The sequence below is a fragment of the Thunnus maccoyii genome, chromosome 6, assembly GCF_910596095.1.
Source record: "Thunnus maccoyii chromosome 6, fThuMac1.1, whole genome shotgun sequence".
In the NCBI taxonomy this organism is placed as follows: Eukaryota; Metazoa; Chordata; class Actinopteri; order Scombriformes; family Scombridae; genus Thunnus; species Thunnus maccoyii.
The window spans coordinates 29130607-29150496 of NC_056538.1; the positions used below are offsets into that span (position 1 = coordinate 29130607).

At 39.6% G+C, this 19890-nt stretch overlaps 1 protein-coding gene across 1 annotated transcript in view; it reads left to right on the forward strand.

Annotated features, from left to right (window-relative positions):
* gpr4 (G protein-coupled receptor 4) overlaps positions 1–19419 on the forward strand; it is a 49110-nt gene extending 29691 nt beyond the window's left edge. Inside the window, exons 2-4 of the mRNA XM_042413154.1 lie at positions 12173–12924; positions 14899–15163; positions 15944–19419. Of these exons, the coding sequence (XP_042269088.1) occupies positions 12796–12924; positions 14899–15163; positions 15944–16665 (1116 nt within the window). The 5' untranslated portion in view covers positions 12173–12795 and the 3' untranslated portion in view covers positions 16666–19419. The remainder of the gene's footprint in view (positions 1–12172; positions 12925–14898; positions 15164–15943) is intronic.
* The last annotated feature ends 471 nt before the right edge of the window (positions 19420–19890 follow it).

A 19890-nucleotide genomic window follows, 5' to 3' on the forward strand; every position in this document is an offset into this window, starting at 1 on the left:
CTCAGATCCTTACACTTACCCATTTTTCCCTGCTTCCAACAAATCAACTTCAAGAACTGACTGCTCACTTGCTGCCTTATATATCCCACTCCTTGACGGGTGCCATTTTAAAGAGATAATCAATGTTATTCACTTCGCCTGTCAGTGGTTTTAATGTTTTGGCTGATCAGTGTATATCAGAATCAACATCACATAAATGGTAGAGGAACAAAAATAGACTTGCAAGACAGGGTCCCATATATATACCTGTGTAACTTACTATAGATGTGTAGATAGTGAATGTAAACCAGATGTGAATTATTCACCCAAAATCATACAGAAAAGTAATACTCATTGACTCAGAGCCAATTGAATATGCAACTACCAACCTGAAATTGCAAATCTATGGTTAAGTGTAGCAGGAAATGCTCACTTTAAAACTGTCTTATGTCTGCTATGTGTGAAAACATAAAGACGCAGACACTAGAGATATATTTGGCTTCTTTGTGGTTGACTTTAGATTTTAGTCATCACCACCATCACTTTTATTACAACAGTCCTTACCTGCACGCTTGAGGTTTCTGAGGAAAGGAAGTGAAACTGTAAAAACTGCAACAGTTTAAACATGAAAGCTTTAATTAGAAATGTCAACGGAAAATGTTGAATTAAAAAGCTCAAAATTTATAACATAAAAATGAAATCAGAATCATTTCAAAAAGAAAAAGGGAAGAGCTGAAACAGGTCTGTCTGGTGTCTGCAAGTTGCCTTTCTGACTCTGTAACTACAACTCCATCCCTTCAGTTTTAACTTTAATTCGAATAGGACATCTTGAATGGTGGGATGATCCTGGTTGTTGTGACGTCAAGCATCCCAACATGGATGGAAAAGGAGCAGTGTCTGTCGTGCACAGTCTATGTCAGTGTCAGGGTCAGTGGCCACTTAATTCATTTAATTCAGGAAGTGGATGTTGTGATCTGATAAACTGGAAAACAACAGAAAAACTGCGTGTTTAATTAGTTCCCAGAACAGTTTAAAACAGTTTCATTTGGTACTGACTGAATTAAAGTGAGTCAATCTCATCCCTGGAATATAACTGAGAACTCACAACTATCATCTCATTTTTTTGTGAACAAGTACAGCTAACACTGGTTAGCTAAAAAGTGGAGGACAGAGAGGCTGAAGCATGCTTTCCCACTAAAGCCACTCAAGCTCAAAATAGATACTCTCATGTTAATGCAGGCAGTACGTTCAATTAAAAAGTAGGTATGTTTGTCGAGCAATTTGCTTGAGTATTTAATTTGTTTACAGTAGTTGTTCAGGTGTGAACGGTATGAACTCTGGTGACTCCTGTCCTTGGAAAGACATGCAGAACAACTGATTTCCATATACAGTGAATTCCTGCATTTCCAGTGATGTGGGAAAAAGGTCTGACAGAATACACCATAATTCGGTAAAAAAGTCAAACAAAAAAGCATTTTGGGAATTTCATACACCAAGCTCAGATTGTGCAAAACTCATGGGTATTTTTCCACATATTGCTGTAGAGGAAGTATTATTGTGAAACATTTTTTGACATCATAAAGACAGTTTGAGGTAATGTGGTTTGCTTGGAATCCCCAGAGTTGTCCCACAGTGCAAAGAACAGACACATCATTGTCTGGCCTTGTGGAGAATCTCTTCTTTTTTTTTTTTTACCAGGTGTGAGTGGTTTGTAAAGTCTGTAAACTGTGGCAGGCTGCCTTCACCACAACATTGTTGACAGAAAGCAGGTCACAGTGGAGTCATGGTCAACAAGTGTCTTTTTGTCACACTCGAGGTTGAGTCCTGAGTGCACTGGGGCGGGCTTGGAGGCCTGAAAGGAAACAAGATGATGTAGAACTTCATGAATTTCAGCCAGTTAGACTCATTGACTGCACCAGCTGATGAAAATATACTAGTAGTATAAAAATTGAGACGTCTCGCATGAAGTTTGGAATACAGCAACACTCAGAGAGGAGTGACAAGGCTCCATAATGAACCAGCTGATATCAGCTGTTCTGTCAACTGGTGACTGTTTGACTTCTTGTCCTCATTGTTTCTTATAGAGAGCATGAGGGACTTTTAAAGGCCACTAAGAAGCTTAAAGGACCATTGTGTAAGATTTAGGCAGAAATATATATGTTATACCAACAAATATATATGTTTTAATTAGTGTATAATCACCTGAAAATGAGAATTGTTGTGTTTTCGTTAGCTTAGAATGAGCCCTTTATATCTATATAGGGTGTGGGTCCTCTTCCACGGAGGCCATGTTGTGGAAATTTTCTCTTGAGAAAGAGGCACATGGAGACATAAAGAAAGCATTAAACATTGTTACTTGTTGAAGCAGTTGTAGACACTGTACAATCCATCACATCGTCAGTAACAATTATACAAATGTCCACACACAAACAAAAATATAACCATCTTGTATTTTTGGAAAGAAAGCGTGTTGTTCAGCTGGCCCTTTCTCTAAAGATTGTGAACCCAAACTAGACAGCTTTATACCTCTCCAGAAGCAAAGCTAAAAACAGTCTGGTCCCTAAATGGACACTTCCACAAACCGTTACACCTTCTTACAAACAAGTATGGTCTCTAAAACAGTAGGCTTAAGACAAAGATATCTCTAGCTAACCCCAGAGGTCAGCAAACAACCCTCAGATAGAAACAGGTTCAATAGTTCAACTAGCCTAGGAGTAGGATTTCTTCACCAACATGTATCCCCAAAATGACAATAACATTAGATCACATTCAGTTGATAACAAACATTGACTCCTTAGTTTGAAAACATTTGTAACATATATACAAAAGATTTATAAAATGATAACCTACTATTCAACTTTCTTTCACAGCCACCATGTTGCACCACCATGTTTCTACAGTAGCCTGGTATGGACAAACTAAACACTGGATCTAGAGAGGGCCTTTAGCGTTTTTCTCGAGTTTCGTAGCCACCGTAGCTACACACTTGGAAGTATTCAGTATTCAGTATTCAGTTGGTTGCAGTCTGAAACCTCACTGCTAGATGCCACTAAATCTTATACACTGGTCCTTTAAGACAACTGTTCAGGTCAGACCAACTAGCCAAGGAGTGTTAAGAAAACATACATGTCCAACATGTTTATGAGGGTTGCAGTGACTAGAGTTAGATTTGTCTTCTCTTATTTAGCTGCAAACACTCAAACCTGGCACCTAACAGGTTAAAACTCCCCTAAACAAGTTAGTTGCGACTCTATGCGACTTTTGTCTGATTTACTTATAATCACACGGCGTAGATCTAAACAAACCAAATCCAAAATGACAGTTGAGGAAATTTTTCCACTGTGGTTTGTGCCAAAGAAAATAAAGTGTAGGCGTGATGATACCCTGGGGGTCACTAACACCGTTAATGAGCCTTGGTCACAAAGCTTAAAAAAATAACCTCAATCATTTGGCTACCAGCTTTCAAATATCAAAGATATTTCTGAGCTGAACTGCTCAGGGTCATTATGTAATGATGGGTGCACTTGTAATGGGAAAACAGATGTGCTGCCTTTTAATGAGTGAAACATTCCTTTAAGCTCTCTTGTGACTTCAGTGTCTACTGTACGTGTCCTAACAATCCAAACAGGCCTTGTAAGCAGATAACTGGCTGCTTTAATACTGCCTGCTACTGTTTGGATCATTTTCATTAAGGTTCGGAGATTGAATGAGGGCAGTGAGGTTACTGGATTAAACCTGTGTGTGTGTGTGTGTGTGTGTGTGTGCGGGTGTGCGCGTGTGTGTGCATGTGTGTCCTGGAAATGACCGAGTTGTTTCGTGAAGTGTAAGAGGTGTGTTGACATGCTTGATAGTGTAGCATTACTGTCTTCCTGCTTCCACTGTTTGACTGTCAACAGGAATGTTTGGCAAACAGCCATGCACTCACTGCTAGAGCACGAAAACACACACGGATACACACACAGACACACATACACACACACACACACACACACAGATAGACAAACAGGTTGGTACATCTATACTTCTCTCGACGTTATGCATTCCCGAGCCCCCGAACCATAAGCTTAACTTTAACCTATTTATAGGTTTAACCCCTGACACCAAGTTTTAAAGAATAATTACAGTTTATTTCAAATAAGATCTTATTTTTATAGTTTTGACCATCTGTTATGACACACATAGACATGCAGTCTGTGTTTATGTCTTCCTAACAGGGTAAATGATTTCATCAATGACTCTGGTGTTTCCGTTTTTGTCAACTACAGGTCAAGCTCTTGTTTGTGTCCTCTTCTCTCCTGGCTCCAAATTCTCAAGTGTTTCTGCACCAACACTTATTAGTCTACAGAAAAAAAAACAACTAAAGGGACATTCTAACACAAAATAAAGCCAGTGACAGTAACAAACCTCAATATATTGCATAACTTATTATATGATCTCCCCTCCATATACTGTACAACCACCTGTTATCATGACAGCTAAGTTCCACACATAGGTACATCATATAAAATATCATATAATTATTGTATAACAGAGAATTATTTTCACCTGAATCAAGACTCATTTGACTGAAACAGATAACAGTTTGACATTGAAGTAATCGTGTTCACTAGTTACACCTTCTCATGACTTATCGACTTATCCTTATCAAACTGCAAATTCAGCGACTTTGACTTGAAATTCATTGGACATAAACGGCTCAACTTTGACTGGAAATGCAGCTCTGACAGATAAAAAAAACACCTTTCGAGTGTTGGCTTGCATGTCATATCTCATATTGTGTTGTTTATTGTTCCTAGTTGCTCTAGTCTGTTATTCAGAGTTCAGTTACCTGGATCAAGACATGAAAGCAAGACGTTTGAGCAATGGAAGGAATGTTGGAGGGAAGAGAAAGCATTTCTAGTAAAGGACAAGGAGAGACACATTGGTTGGTACCATGTTGAGTGTGTGTTTGTGTGTGTGTTTGTGTGTATTTGTATTTGTGTAGTTGGAAATGTGTGCGACAACACACTATGTTTAAAGAGTGTATATGTGTGTTTGGCTATGAGAGAGAACAGCTGTGTTTTTGGTATGTAAGAGAGAAAAAAGTGTGTGTGTGTGTGTGTGTATGTGTGTGTGTGTGTGTATGTGTGTGTCTGCATAGCTGCCTTGACCTCCTCTGGCAGCAGATCAGACGCTGCTGTGTTACACCGGACGGCACAGAACAGGTTGATATAGGCCTCTATTGTACACACACACACACACACACACACACACACACACACACACACACATGCACACGAGCACACACGCACACACACACACACACACACACACTCCTAATTCCTAATAAACCTCTTGAACCTCTCTCCAGCTGTGAACTGTGGCCTCAAAGCTTCAGTTACAGTGTGTGCCTGCAACACTGTACTTTATGTACAAACCATTTTCACATTTTTTTCCATAGAAATAGAACTTCTTGGCAAATAAGCTCTTTAATACTTAAATGTGAAGCTGCACGGTGAGACTGACGGAAAGAAAGAAAGAAAGAAAGAAAGAAAGAAAGAAAGAAAGAGGAAATGCCAGATCATCTAAAGATGATTACTACTATACTTTCAAGAGCAGAAAACCATGTAAGGAGAACTGTCAACTGAAATGGAAATTAGTCAGAGCAGTAGCCTACTGACTAATTTTTTTAAATTGCTGACATCCCCCTTTAAATGAACTTCCTCATTCGTCTCGACCTTCATGTATCATCCTCTGCCCACAGTGATGAACTGAAAAAACTAGACACATAGTGTGGTGGAGCTTCATCTAATCCACTAATTATCCAATTAAACAGTAAAATATTCCAAATTTGGGCTACTTAAATCAGACACACAGTGGCGCTATGGAAATGTTGAGTTACTGATGACACTATTACCAGAAACTTCGCCACTGTTCTCGTCACTGGTATGGAAGGACTGATATATAGTAGTAGAAGTTCGAGTTGACTGAAGCATGAGGTGTCACAAAATCCTGCAGTGTGGATTTTTGTGTGCAGGGTGTGATGATGAGCCATGCGTTCAGTATAACAATGAGTCAAGTCACACGATTACAAAAAATTTACACAATTTGCGCCATAATCTATAATGTTACTCAACAATCTGCACTAAGCACTCTTAATCATACATAGGCAAAGGCACTAGTCACTGATGTCATCATTTCATATTAAATGGGAGCTCGACAGGCTTCCTAGCATTAATAGGTAAAACAACAGCTTTTATTTAAGAGGTTGATCGGTGTCTTAACCTCTAGGCAGTTATAATAGAGTTATTTATTTAGTTAAAAAGGGCAAAGCTGTGCAAGTCTGCACAATGACAACACTCTGTAGGTGTGTGTAACAGTGGGTAACAGTCTTGTGTGATTGTAATGGAGCCTCCTTATTGTTAAACAGCCTACATGTCAGAAACAGGCTTAATGTTTGCCCTGCTGAGGAACCTGTCAGCTGCTGCTAACTGATCTGATAGCATAACCAACCTCCCTGGAAGACAAGCACGCCAACCACAACGCCAACAGAGAGTGACTCTGCCTGATAAACATCTGTAAATGACAAAACAAACTACATTTCTGGTGGCAGGGTTGATAGAGATAGCACAGATCACTCTGTGTTATTGCCCAGGTTCACTGACAACGTGCCCTTGAGCAAGACATCACACACCAAAGTCCTCTACTGCAGCTGCTGGATGTGTAGTGTAGTTATAGTTGCCAGCTTCTATGTGTGTGAATGCACAAGGCCAGAATCACACCGTGCCCTTTGACACACGCCGACAGTAGAATTTAATTGATAAGGTCGAGTGGCAGCCGTTTTGTCACCGGCATGTCACTCTGCTGTTTTATCTAATGAGGAAGTGAGGTCGCTCTGTCGCTCAGTGGTGACAGATCTCAACTCTTTGATAGTGAACTTCACCCATGACTGCTGGGTGAAGTTGGGAGAGATACTGAATTTTGTTTTGTACACTGGGATTAGTGTCTGACGTGTGTTTGATGTTGTACTTCATCTACGTGTCAGAGGAGGAAAGTCACTAAACACATTAACTCAAATACTGTTCTTAAGTACATTTAAGAGGAGGGCTGCGCTTTCTGCTTAGCAAAATACAATAAATTCACTGAGCTACGATGCTAACAAATCTCTCATGAAAAAATTTTAAGTAGCTGGCTTAGACCATTACTTCACCAGCAGCAGATTATATCAGCTGTAGATAATTAACAGTCATTCTGTAACGGCTAAAATGCAGCTTTGAGTTGTTTTTCTGGTTAATTGCTCTCTGCAAGCTGGTGTCTGTACTCAGCCACAGGTGTGTGTGTAAAAGTCAGTCATATCATTTTCAAGTTGTATCTGCTGGTTGTGAATAATACACAATGTGTTTACAGATCATTAAGTTCTAGTTATTTAAAACTTGAAAGCGGAACCTAATTTGATTGGATAAGGATTCAGATTTGATAAGATTCAATATTGGATTTGGATTCACTGATTTGTTATCAAACCCCAACCCTTCATAAGAGTTACTGATGTTGTATCTCCATCACTTCAAGAGTTTCACAGAGTTAGCTCAACTAGTACGACTCAACAAGTGTTTCATTCTTACCTGCCTCCTTCTTTCCATCTTGCCTTATCTCTTTATCTTTGTTTCTTTCATTTTCTCCATCCTTTATTCTGTCATAAGTACTTTTGATTTAATTGCAAAATCAAATGCAGGACTTTTATTTGCAATGGTATTTTTCTACAGTGAAGTGGACTGAATGGACTTTTAATTTTCAAATCATCAAGGGGGCTACCTTAACATTCAGTTTCATTATTAATGCGGCGGGACCGCACTGAAAATTGTGTGTCAGTGGAATTTTAATTTTAATGTACTTTCAAGCTGAAAATTAGATTTCTTTATTTAATTTGGTGATAAATGACATATCAGTCGGATTAAATGATGCCATGTCTATATTTGCAACTCTGAACTTCCATATTACGCCACATGCAGCTTCATAGCAGATGAAATTCCCTGAAGCAAGACAATAGTTTAACTCCTAGCTCCTTCTCTTAAAGGGTAAAAACAAATAGCCTTTTTAGTCTTGGTCTTGACTAAGCCAGTTGAGCCACTGTTCGCTTGTTTTGATGTGTTATTCTAACAATGCATTTTAGGAGATTTGAAAGAAAAACAAGACACTTAACCTCCAACTTGACATCGCTCCCAGTGAAACCAAGGACACAGGCATAACATGTGGATGCTAACAAGCCAAACAAGTCTTTTTAGGGAAATTGTAAGTTGATACAGGAACTTCAACCTCCAAGTGAGACATTTTTGGTAAAGGCTAAATAAACCTCGAACAGTCAAATCTCCACTTTGTGTTGGTGTGTGATAACAGATTAGCAGAGTTGTGACCCAGTTGTGGTGCAGCGTATCAACGTGGGTGTTTCCCCCAACAAAGAGTTATTTACAAGGTCACCATAGAAATAACCTCACCTAGCCGTCACGTGTGTGTATGTGTATGTGTGTGTGTGTGTGTGTGTGTGTGTTTGCTTACAAGCTTGCGTATTTGACCAGGTCAGCTCTGTCACTGTTCCATTCTGTTCCCGATAATGGCTCCACCCCATATGTCCGGTGCCGGGAATGAAATGTAGTGTGTCAGAGGGGAAGACAATCAACGTAGGATCTGTAATACATTCATCACGCGCGCTGTCATCAATGGGTCAAGGGACATTATACAAAATTAACAAATTACATTATAACATAAACATTCCTTGTTGTTGCTGTCAGTGGGAACCACTGACTGTATACAAATATGGATGTCATGACAGCTCCCAAAAAGTGAAGCCAAAACATCTGGATTGCCCCCTCGGTAGCTGGCTGCAGTAGAAGTCAAGAGTCCCGCCCCCTCCGTGTTAGCGGATGAGACATGAGTAAAACTAAGAAAATCAAAGTACACGTCAAATGAATTTTTCCCAAAGATGGTGTTTGTCATTTTAGGTAGTTCTTATCACGCTGATGTTTGTGCAAGTGCTCGTTTCTCTGATACGTTTGTTTTTAGTTAGTTATTTGACGATATAAAAAGGGGGTGTGACGTCATGATTGACAGCTGTGACAACCGCTCTCAAACGTCCGTCAGGCGGTCGCAGGTGGATGACTGAGGGGGCGTGTCCCGCGGGTCTCTGGCTCCAAATGATGTCACACAAGCAAGATGGTAGCTCCCAGAAACGAGATATTTTGGCTTCAGTTTTGCACGACGGCAGGAAGTGGAGACACGTCGTCCATATTTATATACAGAAAATGATGGGAATCATGAAGTTCCTCTACTTGTATGTCATACATGTTGGCAGAATTGAATGCAATAATTGGTCGGCTGTTCAACGTATGTCTGACACAGTGACCATCTCCGAAGACAAAAGTATTACATAATCCAATCTGGACATTATTATCTCTGTTTTTATGTTTTTTTTATGATTTTAACAGCCAGTCTCGACACCTATGGAGCAGATTTCCCTAAAATTTTGTCTGTATATTCATGGTCCTCAACGGATGGTTTTTAATGTTTTTGGTTACCTGCTTGACCCTGCCTCAACTACAACCATCAGGACAATTTCATTTCGTACGAAGGTAAAATGTTGCCATTAAATTCATAGAGCACGTTCATGCTCCCATAAGGATGAACTCCATTTTGGACACTGCATGAACTTTTCTTTAGCACCATCCTCAAGTCAAATTATCAGATTATTAACTTTGTGCACAAAATAACTACTGGCCAGACTGACATGAAGATAAATATTAATAGGCTGATTTTCATGGCGTTTGCACATTCATGCCCCTCAGAGGAGGAATCCTGATTCCATGATGTAGTGTTTATTGTTTAATATGATGAACATCACAGCCTCTTGGGGTTTTTGTAGCATATTAAAATGGTCATAGTAAAGTGCTTTATTTTCTTTTTAATGACGCTTGATCTAACTGTCCACTTCCCAATGATCACCTGTCAGTTAAACAGTGTGTCTGGAACTGTGGCATCTCTCTCCTTGTTTTATTGTTTATAGCTTGTTAGACCCACAAACATAACAAAATCCCACAAATATAATAAACCACAAACGTAATACACGTCTGCAGCTTTTAATGTAATAATCCCACTAACATAATAACTATTACATAACAACTGTTATGTTTGTGGGAAAGTGAAAATCTTAAGCTTTCAAAATTGTAGTAACTGAAAATTAAAGGCTTTGTAAATCGCTCTGTAACTTTCCATCCCGTCATGTCAAGTAGGTCTATTTGGTGTCTTTCCTGAACCTGTTGAAGCTGCAACTGGCTTCAAAGGTGGCCTGTTTGGAAATTTTGCTCTCAGCAACTGGCACTGTCTGGATAAATCCAGCGCTTGTTGAACAGCTCTCACTCATCCCAGAGTGCCTCTCTCTCAGTCTGGTGTTTACTTTTTGTGCATTAGAACCTTTAGTGGCATCAAATCCTCTCTTGACAAGTTCTGGGAGAGCAGACTTCTTTACCACAAATTTCCCGTTACACAAAATGGACCGTCTGTCATCACTAATGGAATACTGGTGCCTATTTCTCCATGTTAGGATGTAAAAGTTACACCTATCTTTATAAAGAAAAAAATAATTTTAAAAAATGAAATTTACTGGCACCAAACAGGAATGAAAATGAGGTTAGAATCATGTTCTGGGTGGAGTATCCCTTTAATGAGGATAAATAATATCCAGCTGTTACTGACAATCAGTACTTTATATTCTTTACTTGTGGATAGTTCAATTTTTTTTGCCTCTCCTGAGATTTTTTACAATTGGTTTTGTAATAAAACCTGGTATAAATCTTCCTGTAGGAAGAAAATGTCATTGGCTGTTGAAGACATTTACAATTAGCAACTTGTATAAGCTGCAGATTTTTATTATATTAGTGGTTTATTACATTTGTGGAGAAATTATTACAATTTTCAAAGCTGAAGATTTTCACCTTCCTGCAAACGTAACAAATCCCTGTTAACGGTTATTACGTTTGTGGGAAATGACATATTACGTTTGTGGGAAACTTATTACATTAGTGGAATAATTACGTTAAAAGCTGCAGATTTGTATTACGTTTGTGGTTTATTATGTTTGTGGGATGTATTTACATTTGAGCCTTTGCATTTCTAGACCTAAATAATTTCCTACGTTGGATAATAAAGTTAAATTAGATTTTATTTGGTGACCTTCCTTTCTTATTTTCAACCATGGTGGCCATCAGCCAACTAATACTAAGTCCCTATAGCACTTACATTTGTTAATGTTGATATGATTTTATTTTCTTTTTTAATCAAATTCAAGCATTTCCATCATAAACATTTCACTGAAATGTGTAAAAGCTGCAACATCCAGGTGGCTATTCACACTTATTCCCGAAACTATTGATCTAAGAGGAATGAAATTAAGCAGAAATATACATAAACTCTGGAAGCAGACTGTTCGCAGGACTTAGGAACATATTTACAGTAAGTGAAGTGATTGAAAGCACATGTGAACTCATATAAGCCATATGCAAAAATGTCAAGGCAGTCCAAGATGTATAAACAGAAGCAGAGCTCAGCGTGGAAAGTGAGAAGTCGAAGAGCAAAAAAGAAACTGTGCTCACATCCTGCTCTCTATCTATCTCTCTCTCTCTCTCTCTCTGATATACCGTATGCACATTCAGGTCATGTTTATATGACGGCTTACATACTGCTTATCATATGTCCTGGACTCTCTGTTTGCGCTCCATTCAAGGTCTTTTTGTCCCTGGACTGTGTGTCAACATATTTTGTGTTATCATAAGAGTTGTTTGAAAGTCTCTCTACAAATGTCACCCAGATAAACCCACCCGTTGCTTGACTGTGCTTCCTCTCTTTGCCTCTTTATTCCACTTCTACGTCAGCCCACTTCCTTCACACTTTTCTCTGAAAGTTCAGGCCACAGAATTCAATATAGTAGAAGAAACGGGTTTGACTGTATGTATTGAGGGCGTGCTCATTCCGGGCAGTTTTGAGCGGTTTGTTTTCCCGGGTTCATTTCAAATAACCAAACCAAATGCCTAAAATCTGCAGTTCGACATGAAACTGTCGTGCATTAGAAGTGTATAAACTCAATGTAGAGCATACCAAATAAATACAGGAAATGACCCTGAACATCTCTCTCTCTCTCTCTATCTCTTTCTCTCTCTCTCTCTTGCAGATGTTCAAGAGTCAGTAACTGGACAGCCTGTCGGTGTCAGAGTGCTGAAGCTCAGTAAAGTCATCCCTGTGTTTTAGTGGGAGCATCCCTGAGGAGTTTTGTGTGTCATCAAGACCTTGAGACACACCCACGCACACACACACACACACACAGTTGTTCAGTCTCTCCCTCTCACAGTAGACCTGACAGACCTCTAATCTCTAAAAGATTGATGAGGTCCTGTCCAGGCGCAGGAGGCCTGGCGCAGCGTCGATAAGGCAGCTTTCATTTCACCACATTTTATCCCTCGCTCCTTCCTTTCTTCTCCTCTACTCCTCCATACTGAGGGACGTGGGGGTTTGCTTTGAAGCTCGAGAGAGGATTATGACACATCGAGGCCCCCGGGCAAGAAGGACAGTGTTTTAAGAAAAAGGAACCATGAAATGCCCCAGAAATGACATGTCGGACAGCCGTGTAGTAGCCGAGGAGGATGCTGGAGTCAGCATGTCACTGTCAAACTGCTGGAGCTGGAATATAGTGAAACTACAGAGGGACACGCAGAGCTGAGAGTAGCTTAACACACATCACATACCTGCACACACACACACACACAAACACACACACTCAGTGTTTTACACAGGACAATGTGCAACATCTCATTCTGTGATGTGGACAGTAAGGTGGACCAATTCTTCCAGCCCACGCTCTACATCATAGTCATTGTTCTGGGGCTTCCCACTAACTGCATGGCCCTGTGGGCTGCCTACATGCAGGTGAGGACACACACACACATATACGGTACATACACACACTCCCCCTTTCATTAGCATTGGCCATTAATGTGTGACTCTAAAATGTTGGTTTCCATCTTAGGGGTGAGGACCCCACTGAGGGGCTATAATTTGGGTTGGAGATCTGATAGCAGGTTTCAGTAAATGGTGGTAAAATAGCTGGATTTGTGAAGCTTAGAATGAATCTCCTAATAAATCTCTCATTTTTTATTTGTTATTTGTTAGTTATTCTAAGAAATAGCATATAAATAATAAATCTGGCAAAAGTTTCATATCAGTTGTTTGAGTATCAATCTTTCTAGCTTCAGCTGTCTGGTTATTTATGATTTTTACAATGTTAAAAAGCTAAACCAAAATTCAGATTCAACATGGGACGTGACATAGTGCGAGTTCAGTAAGCAGATTCAATGCTTATTTAAATTCAGACATATGGTTGCTGAGAATAACCTTATAAACAGTGCAGGCCTTCTTTGGTACTGAAAACAACAAAAAAGTTCAAACAAGCGACAGACTGACTGGACTAACTGAACGGAAACACGCACCAGTGGTGTATAATGCACGTAAAATACCTGCACATATCTTCAAGTCATATGTCAACCCACAGTGAAGCATTGAGATACCACACTGTCCTAAATGTCCTGCTTAATCTGTCATCTCTGCAGCAGAAACTGCAAATCAGTCACGTTTGCTCCCCAGAGCAATGTATGTCGTGGTTTAGAAACCTGAAGTCAAGACCTTCACAAGCAGCACAATGATTTTATAAATGGTGATGCATCTGCTATATAGTCAATTACTCTTTGTATTGAACAATATGCAAGCAAAGTGATTCATAATTTTTAAATAACTATGTGTGTGAAACCTCTTCACTCTGTAAAGTGCTGCATGCAGTCACTACAGTTAACACTTAATGGCAACTGCAAAGTAATTATTAGTAGGATAATACTACAGTAGTAAGGAATTGCATTTCCACCATGAAATAAGAGTCATTTATTACCTTTTCCAAGTAACATGTCCAACACAGCCTGCTACAAGCTGTACAGTCATCAGAGCAGTGGGGACATTTTCCCATACAACACTGAACGTTTCCAGTGTTTCCCACAGACAGTCAGTTTGCTTTGGCAGCAGCAGAAGAGATTGTTATTGACTTTTCATTCAAGTGAGTTCTCTAACTCATATTTTTTCAAGCACAAACATCATTAAAAGTGAGTGACATTTCAACATTAGTTTATAGTTTTGTTACCATATCAGCATCAGGGCAGCATTTTAAATGTTCTACATTCAGTTTGTGCCATCATAGACGCACCACGACCCAGCAGAGAACAGGTGCACTGTGTCATATTATGGTTTGGCTTTCAGTGATTGGTTAATTAAGTGCATTTCTGAGAGCCACCAGCTTAATTAATGGCAACACCTGAACTGAACCCAGAACATGAACACACTTGATGTGCTGTCTATTAACCGGGTAGTTCTGTCTAAGTATTAATATTGTAAAAAATCATTACTGCACGGATACAGAGCTGTCTCCATAGTAGCTGGATTTCAGTCAAAGTGCTGACAAATTACATTAGACGATTTTAATGGAAGTTATACAGTGGACACTTTGAACTGCTGACTTCAAAATAGCTCCATTTACAAGCCACTGCTGTGGTTGCAAATCCTTAAATTGCTACAAAAACAAGGGCTCTTCTTTGTTTTAAGCAAATGTTCATCAGTATCAGACACTGAAGAATGAGAACATATTGACCAGACCTAATCAGTTCTCCTAAAACTTTGCATTTGATGAATGACGAAGCCAATTTATTTGCAGCTGATGGAAATACTCCCCTCATTGGTATTTTATTGTCCATCACATTTTAAATGTTTGCATTAAAGGGAAACATAACCTCAGTTTGACTCTATATCTTTTCACTGACTGTTTGATAAAATAAGATAAATCTGTCTTTTGTGAATCTCCAGGTACGCCAACGCAACGAGCTCGGCATCTACCTGATCAACCTGTCGGTGGCGGACCTCCTGTATATCACCACTCTTCCTCTCTGGATCGACTACTTCCTGCAGCGTGACGACTGGATCCACGGTCAGGAGAGCTGCAAGCTGTTCGGCTTCATCTTCTACACTAATATCTACGTCAGCATCGCCTTCCTCTGCTGTATATCGCTGGACAGGTATCTGGCCGTGGCGTATCCTCTGCGCTTCGCGAAGGTTCGACGAATTAAAACAGGTACGTAGGGTCAAGGATGACTGAAGTAAAAGATCCATATTTAAACAAATCCACATAAAAACAAATGATGGTACACAGCATTAGGTTGCTCCATAAAATATACAAAACATATGATAAGCTTGTTTTTAAAGAGGTGCGAATGTGTCTTTGCACCTGTGATGAATCATTCTAAAATAAAACATTCATCGGGGGAAAAAGTAACGAACAAACTAACTAAAAATGCAACAGTCAGTGCTTTTATATATGACACATACTGTATCACATCCTGTTTGTGTCTTCATATCTTTCTTTCTCTGGCTTAACAGGAAATTCAGTTTGTGTAGAGATAAGTTAATGTCAAAAGACACTTTCATAAATAACTACTTAATTGAGGATGTCTGCTAAAGTTATTACTGTAAATAAAATGATATGTACTGTAAATTCATTGTATTAATGAGGTCTCAGACTCATCTACAACTATTAAATGATCAAATGTAGGAAATTATTATTTTTTTCCAAATGAAAAGGCATTTGGATAGAAACTCTTAATAATAAAGATCTGGAATATCATTTTATCTTTGTCAGAACAGATGGTATACAGGCCTGCTGTTAGATGACATAAATGGTTACTTGGGTGGGTGCGTGATATCAATCAATATTTATAGATCAGTAATTCCAAAAGCACCCTATTTCCTGAAAATATAGTACAGTATTCACACATGGTAGAAGGATGGAAATTAATGTAAAGTATGTTTTTTTCTCTCTCCTCTTCATTCTTCTCCTCTCCTGAACTTCCTGCAGCCATCCTGGTCAGCGCCATAGTTTGGATCATCGAGATCATAGCCAATTCTGCTCCTCTCTTCCACGATGAGCTCTTCAAGGATCGGTTCAACCACACTTTCTGCTTTGAAAAGTACCCCATGCAGGACTGGGTGGCAGGGATGAATCTCTACAGGACATTTCTGGGCTTCCTCGCTCCCTGGACAGCAATGCTGGTGGCCTACCGTGGGATCCTAGCAGCAGTGCGCTGCAACGTCTCAACGGAGCGCCAGGAAAAGGCCAAAATTCAGCGGTTGGCATTGAGTCTGATCCTGATTGTTTTGCTCTGCTTTGGACCATACCACATCCTCCTCCTGGTGCGGAGTATCATGTTTCTAAGGAAACCATGTGACTGTGGATCAGAGGAGAGCTTGTTTGCAGCGTACCATGTCTCGTTGGCGCTGACCAGCCTCAACTGTGTCGCTGATCCCATTTTGTACTGCTTCGTCAATGAGGGGGCTAGGCATGATGTTGGCCGAGCTCTCTCAGCAATATTGTCTGTAGCGTGCCACAGGGGCTCTTCTTCCTCACCATCACATGGTGACGTACTCAACGCTGGCTCAGTGACCATGGAAACGCCGCTGTCAGCAAAGAAACAGCCATGTGTTTATGCCGATGGAGGCAAAACGAGCAGTTACAAAACAGAACTTGTGGCTTTGAAGGAGGAGTGTCTACAGATGACAATCCTCAGTGTTAGGAAGTGACTCCTTCCTGGTACATACAGTAACAGGTCCAAACTGATCAGCTCAGTGGATGGAGGAGCCTCCCAACACTACAAGGATCCGATTCTATCAGCCTGACAGGCTGAAATCAGATGCATTCATGTGGCTGTAGATGGTTGGGGTAAAAGCTTCCAATAAAGGGCACATCACAGTACCCAGTCAGAACGGGACTGAGATTGATGATATAAACGGGACATATAGTCTGTAGCCGCATTAGTGGCCCTTGTGAGGTTATAATGTCTACACACCAGAAAAAAAATGTTAGGTGAATGAAAAATGGAGAAACTATTTTGCTATTGTTTGATCCTTATCACTCATGGGGCAAAAACATAAAGTCATGTTGCAAATCAAAAGGTTTTATCCTCTGTATGGTGGCCAATTCAGGACAACTCAGACTTGTCAGGCTTGGTTCTATGTTTCTGATTTTATTCAACTTTCATCACTTGAAGCTGCAGTTTGTCAGCCTCTGCACAGCATGCTAACATGATATGTTAATATTAATCCCAGAGTGCAGCGAGGCTGACAAGGATTCGGTCATCCGATGAAGTGAAGTGTTGGACCTGAGGGAATTCTGACTTACTGGTGATGCTGTACGGAAAGTCAGGTGATCACCAAAGTCATTGGGATTCAGTCTCTGTGGACTGTGAATGTTTTTAACAAATTTCATGCCAATCCATTCAGTAGATGTTGAGATATTTCAGTGTGGACCAACAGATCGATGGACCAGCTGACAAGGATTCAAACATAACTTGACAACTTGGATATTTGGACATTTTCCCACTGTGCCAGGAGTCATTAACAATGCATAACAAGACATTCTTGAATATTTAAGTGAAATTATTTAAACAGACCACTTTCTGTGAGTGGCTGAGTATTGTTATAAGCATTTTTGCATTAAGACTGTATGGAGACCCAGCTGGTTAAGGGCTGCTCTAGGAGACTGGGGTTTGACACCCAACTGCACCACTGTGGAATATGAGAGAAGAACAGAAGGGTGATAAAAGAAAACATTGTAGATTACTGGTCAAAACATTTGTAACGCTTGTTGGAAATGTCTTTCATTAGTTTTTTTTGAAGGAAATAATGAAGCCTTATGAAGTACCTCAGCTCAAAAACAGTGATAGCAAGAAGGCTTAGAGCAGAAGTGTCTTTCTTATGTAATGTGAGCCATGTTATTTTTCTTTGTCTTTCATCTTTACCACACACAGCAAAATAATCAGAACTCTCCACTGAGATGAAAATCCAAAACCAAAGCCCACATATATCAGTTATTTCAGCTGCATTACATTGAGAGTACAGTGGAGTGGAAAAACAGTATCATAATACAGCAAAACAGATAAAATTATTATTTTGCAAAAGGTGAATGCATGCAGTAGTTGGAAGTAATCGTTTAAGTATGGTGACATAATATACATGTGTGAGGTATAAAAGACAGTCTTTACTGAAACTGTGTTGGTAACCAACTCTTAACTTCCACAAATCCAAACTACATGCTTGGGCTTTGGTAAAGGCTACCCATAGTTGACCTGATACTGTTTACATCCCTCTATCAGACAGATGCCGTTATACTTAATCTTTCCCAAAATTCTTAAATGACATAAAGTACATTGCCATTTTTATTTTCAGTTATATTTCCTCACCATACACTTGTCACACTGCATTAAGATCTAACCTCTGTGTTCCCTAAAGCAGCAAGATTTTATACATTTGCCATTGATTCAAGCACCAGTGCTAGCTGCTAACATTGTTAGTTACATTAGGGAAACAAATTTAGAAATACTTCTCTCTAATGTCAAAAGTGTAAATCCAAGTCCAGCAGCAATTGCCTTTATAGATATATTTTAAAATCAGCCATTAGAAATTTACTGCAGGCATGTCTCTGTTTATGTACGTTAAGCTGCTTGTTCTTAATGTAAATATAACTGATCATTTGAAACCGCCAACACTGGATAGCTGCCATATTATGTCACACGTTGACTACTTTCTGAAGTCATAAAGTCAAAGTCAGAGTCGTACGTGATATCTGCAAAAATAGAAGAAATCTTGAAATATGTTCATATCCTGTGCATGAGGTGATATTACAGTGACACAAGTCAGTCAGTCTTGCTTTTCCTAGTCGGCAGCTTGTTTTTAGAATAAGTCCAAAACAAAGTGACTAATCATAGCGTTCGTAGTGTTCATGACAGTTGGGATCCTAACAGATTGCGGCAGCTACAACAAAGCATCAAATACTGTGCATAAGGAAAGTTTAGGTGTGGCTTTACAACAATGCAAACTAAGCACAGCTGTCGGAGCAGATCTCAACTTTTTGATTCACCTTTGTAGCTGTCAGTTTTCTCTGCTGTGCTTTTATCAACAATAATTTGTCTGTTTACATTATAGAACGTTCTTCTGTATGTTTAGAAATATACTAAATGACATACTGACTTTCCTTGTGTGCAGTATTACGGCTCAGATGAGTCCGACCCCGTGATTTCATGGAGATATATAGCAAGTTTCCATGTTGCAGCTCTACTGGTCAACCATTTTGTTTTCAGGATGACAGATGTTTTGGAGAGTGTCTTAAGTGTTGCTTTGGCATCAAAGCGTTCCTGTATTTGGTGAAATGATGTGAAGGCACTCCGTCAGTGTTGTCCTAAAGGCTGCTCTGTGTGCCGTTGCTTTTGTTTGGCATCTGTTAGTTTGAGAAAGGAGGTACCAGGCTTCATAATGTGTATTCTTTCATCGACAGTGTCAGTGAGAAATAAATAATGTATGAAACTTTGCATCCATCTGTGTTTTTTTGTTTGACTGTAAACCCTGAAATAAATGATGCAGTGACGTCACTAAGAAGAACTCAGACAGGTCAAGAAACACGACTGATCAGATGATCACACAACATAGAAGAGAAAACAAAGCTAAATGGTGAAATTATTACCAAAACAGTCCGTTGTAAACATCTATCACAGTTATAGACCGACATCCCTGTCCAACTTTGACCTACTGTGCTAACTTGTGCTCACAAAGAGGGACTCACTTTCAAAGTGATGGTGAAAATCCGACTGTAACCAAACTGTTGTTTTTTTGCATGCAACAATTTTTGTAAATTTCCAAAACCAACAATTCGACAATCACAGCTACATTATGAAGCAACTGGCCTGAAGTTCACAGGTGTGAAAGTAGGCAGGGTTTTTCATCACTTCTGTGTACGAATGAATGCAACACATT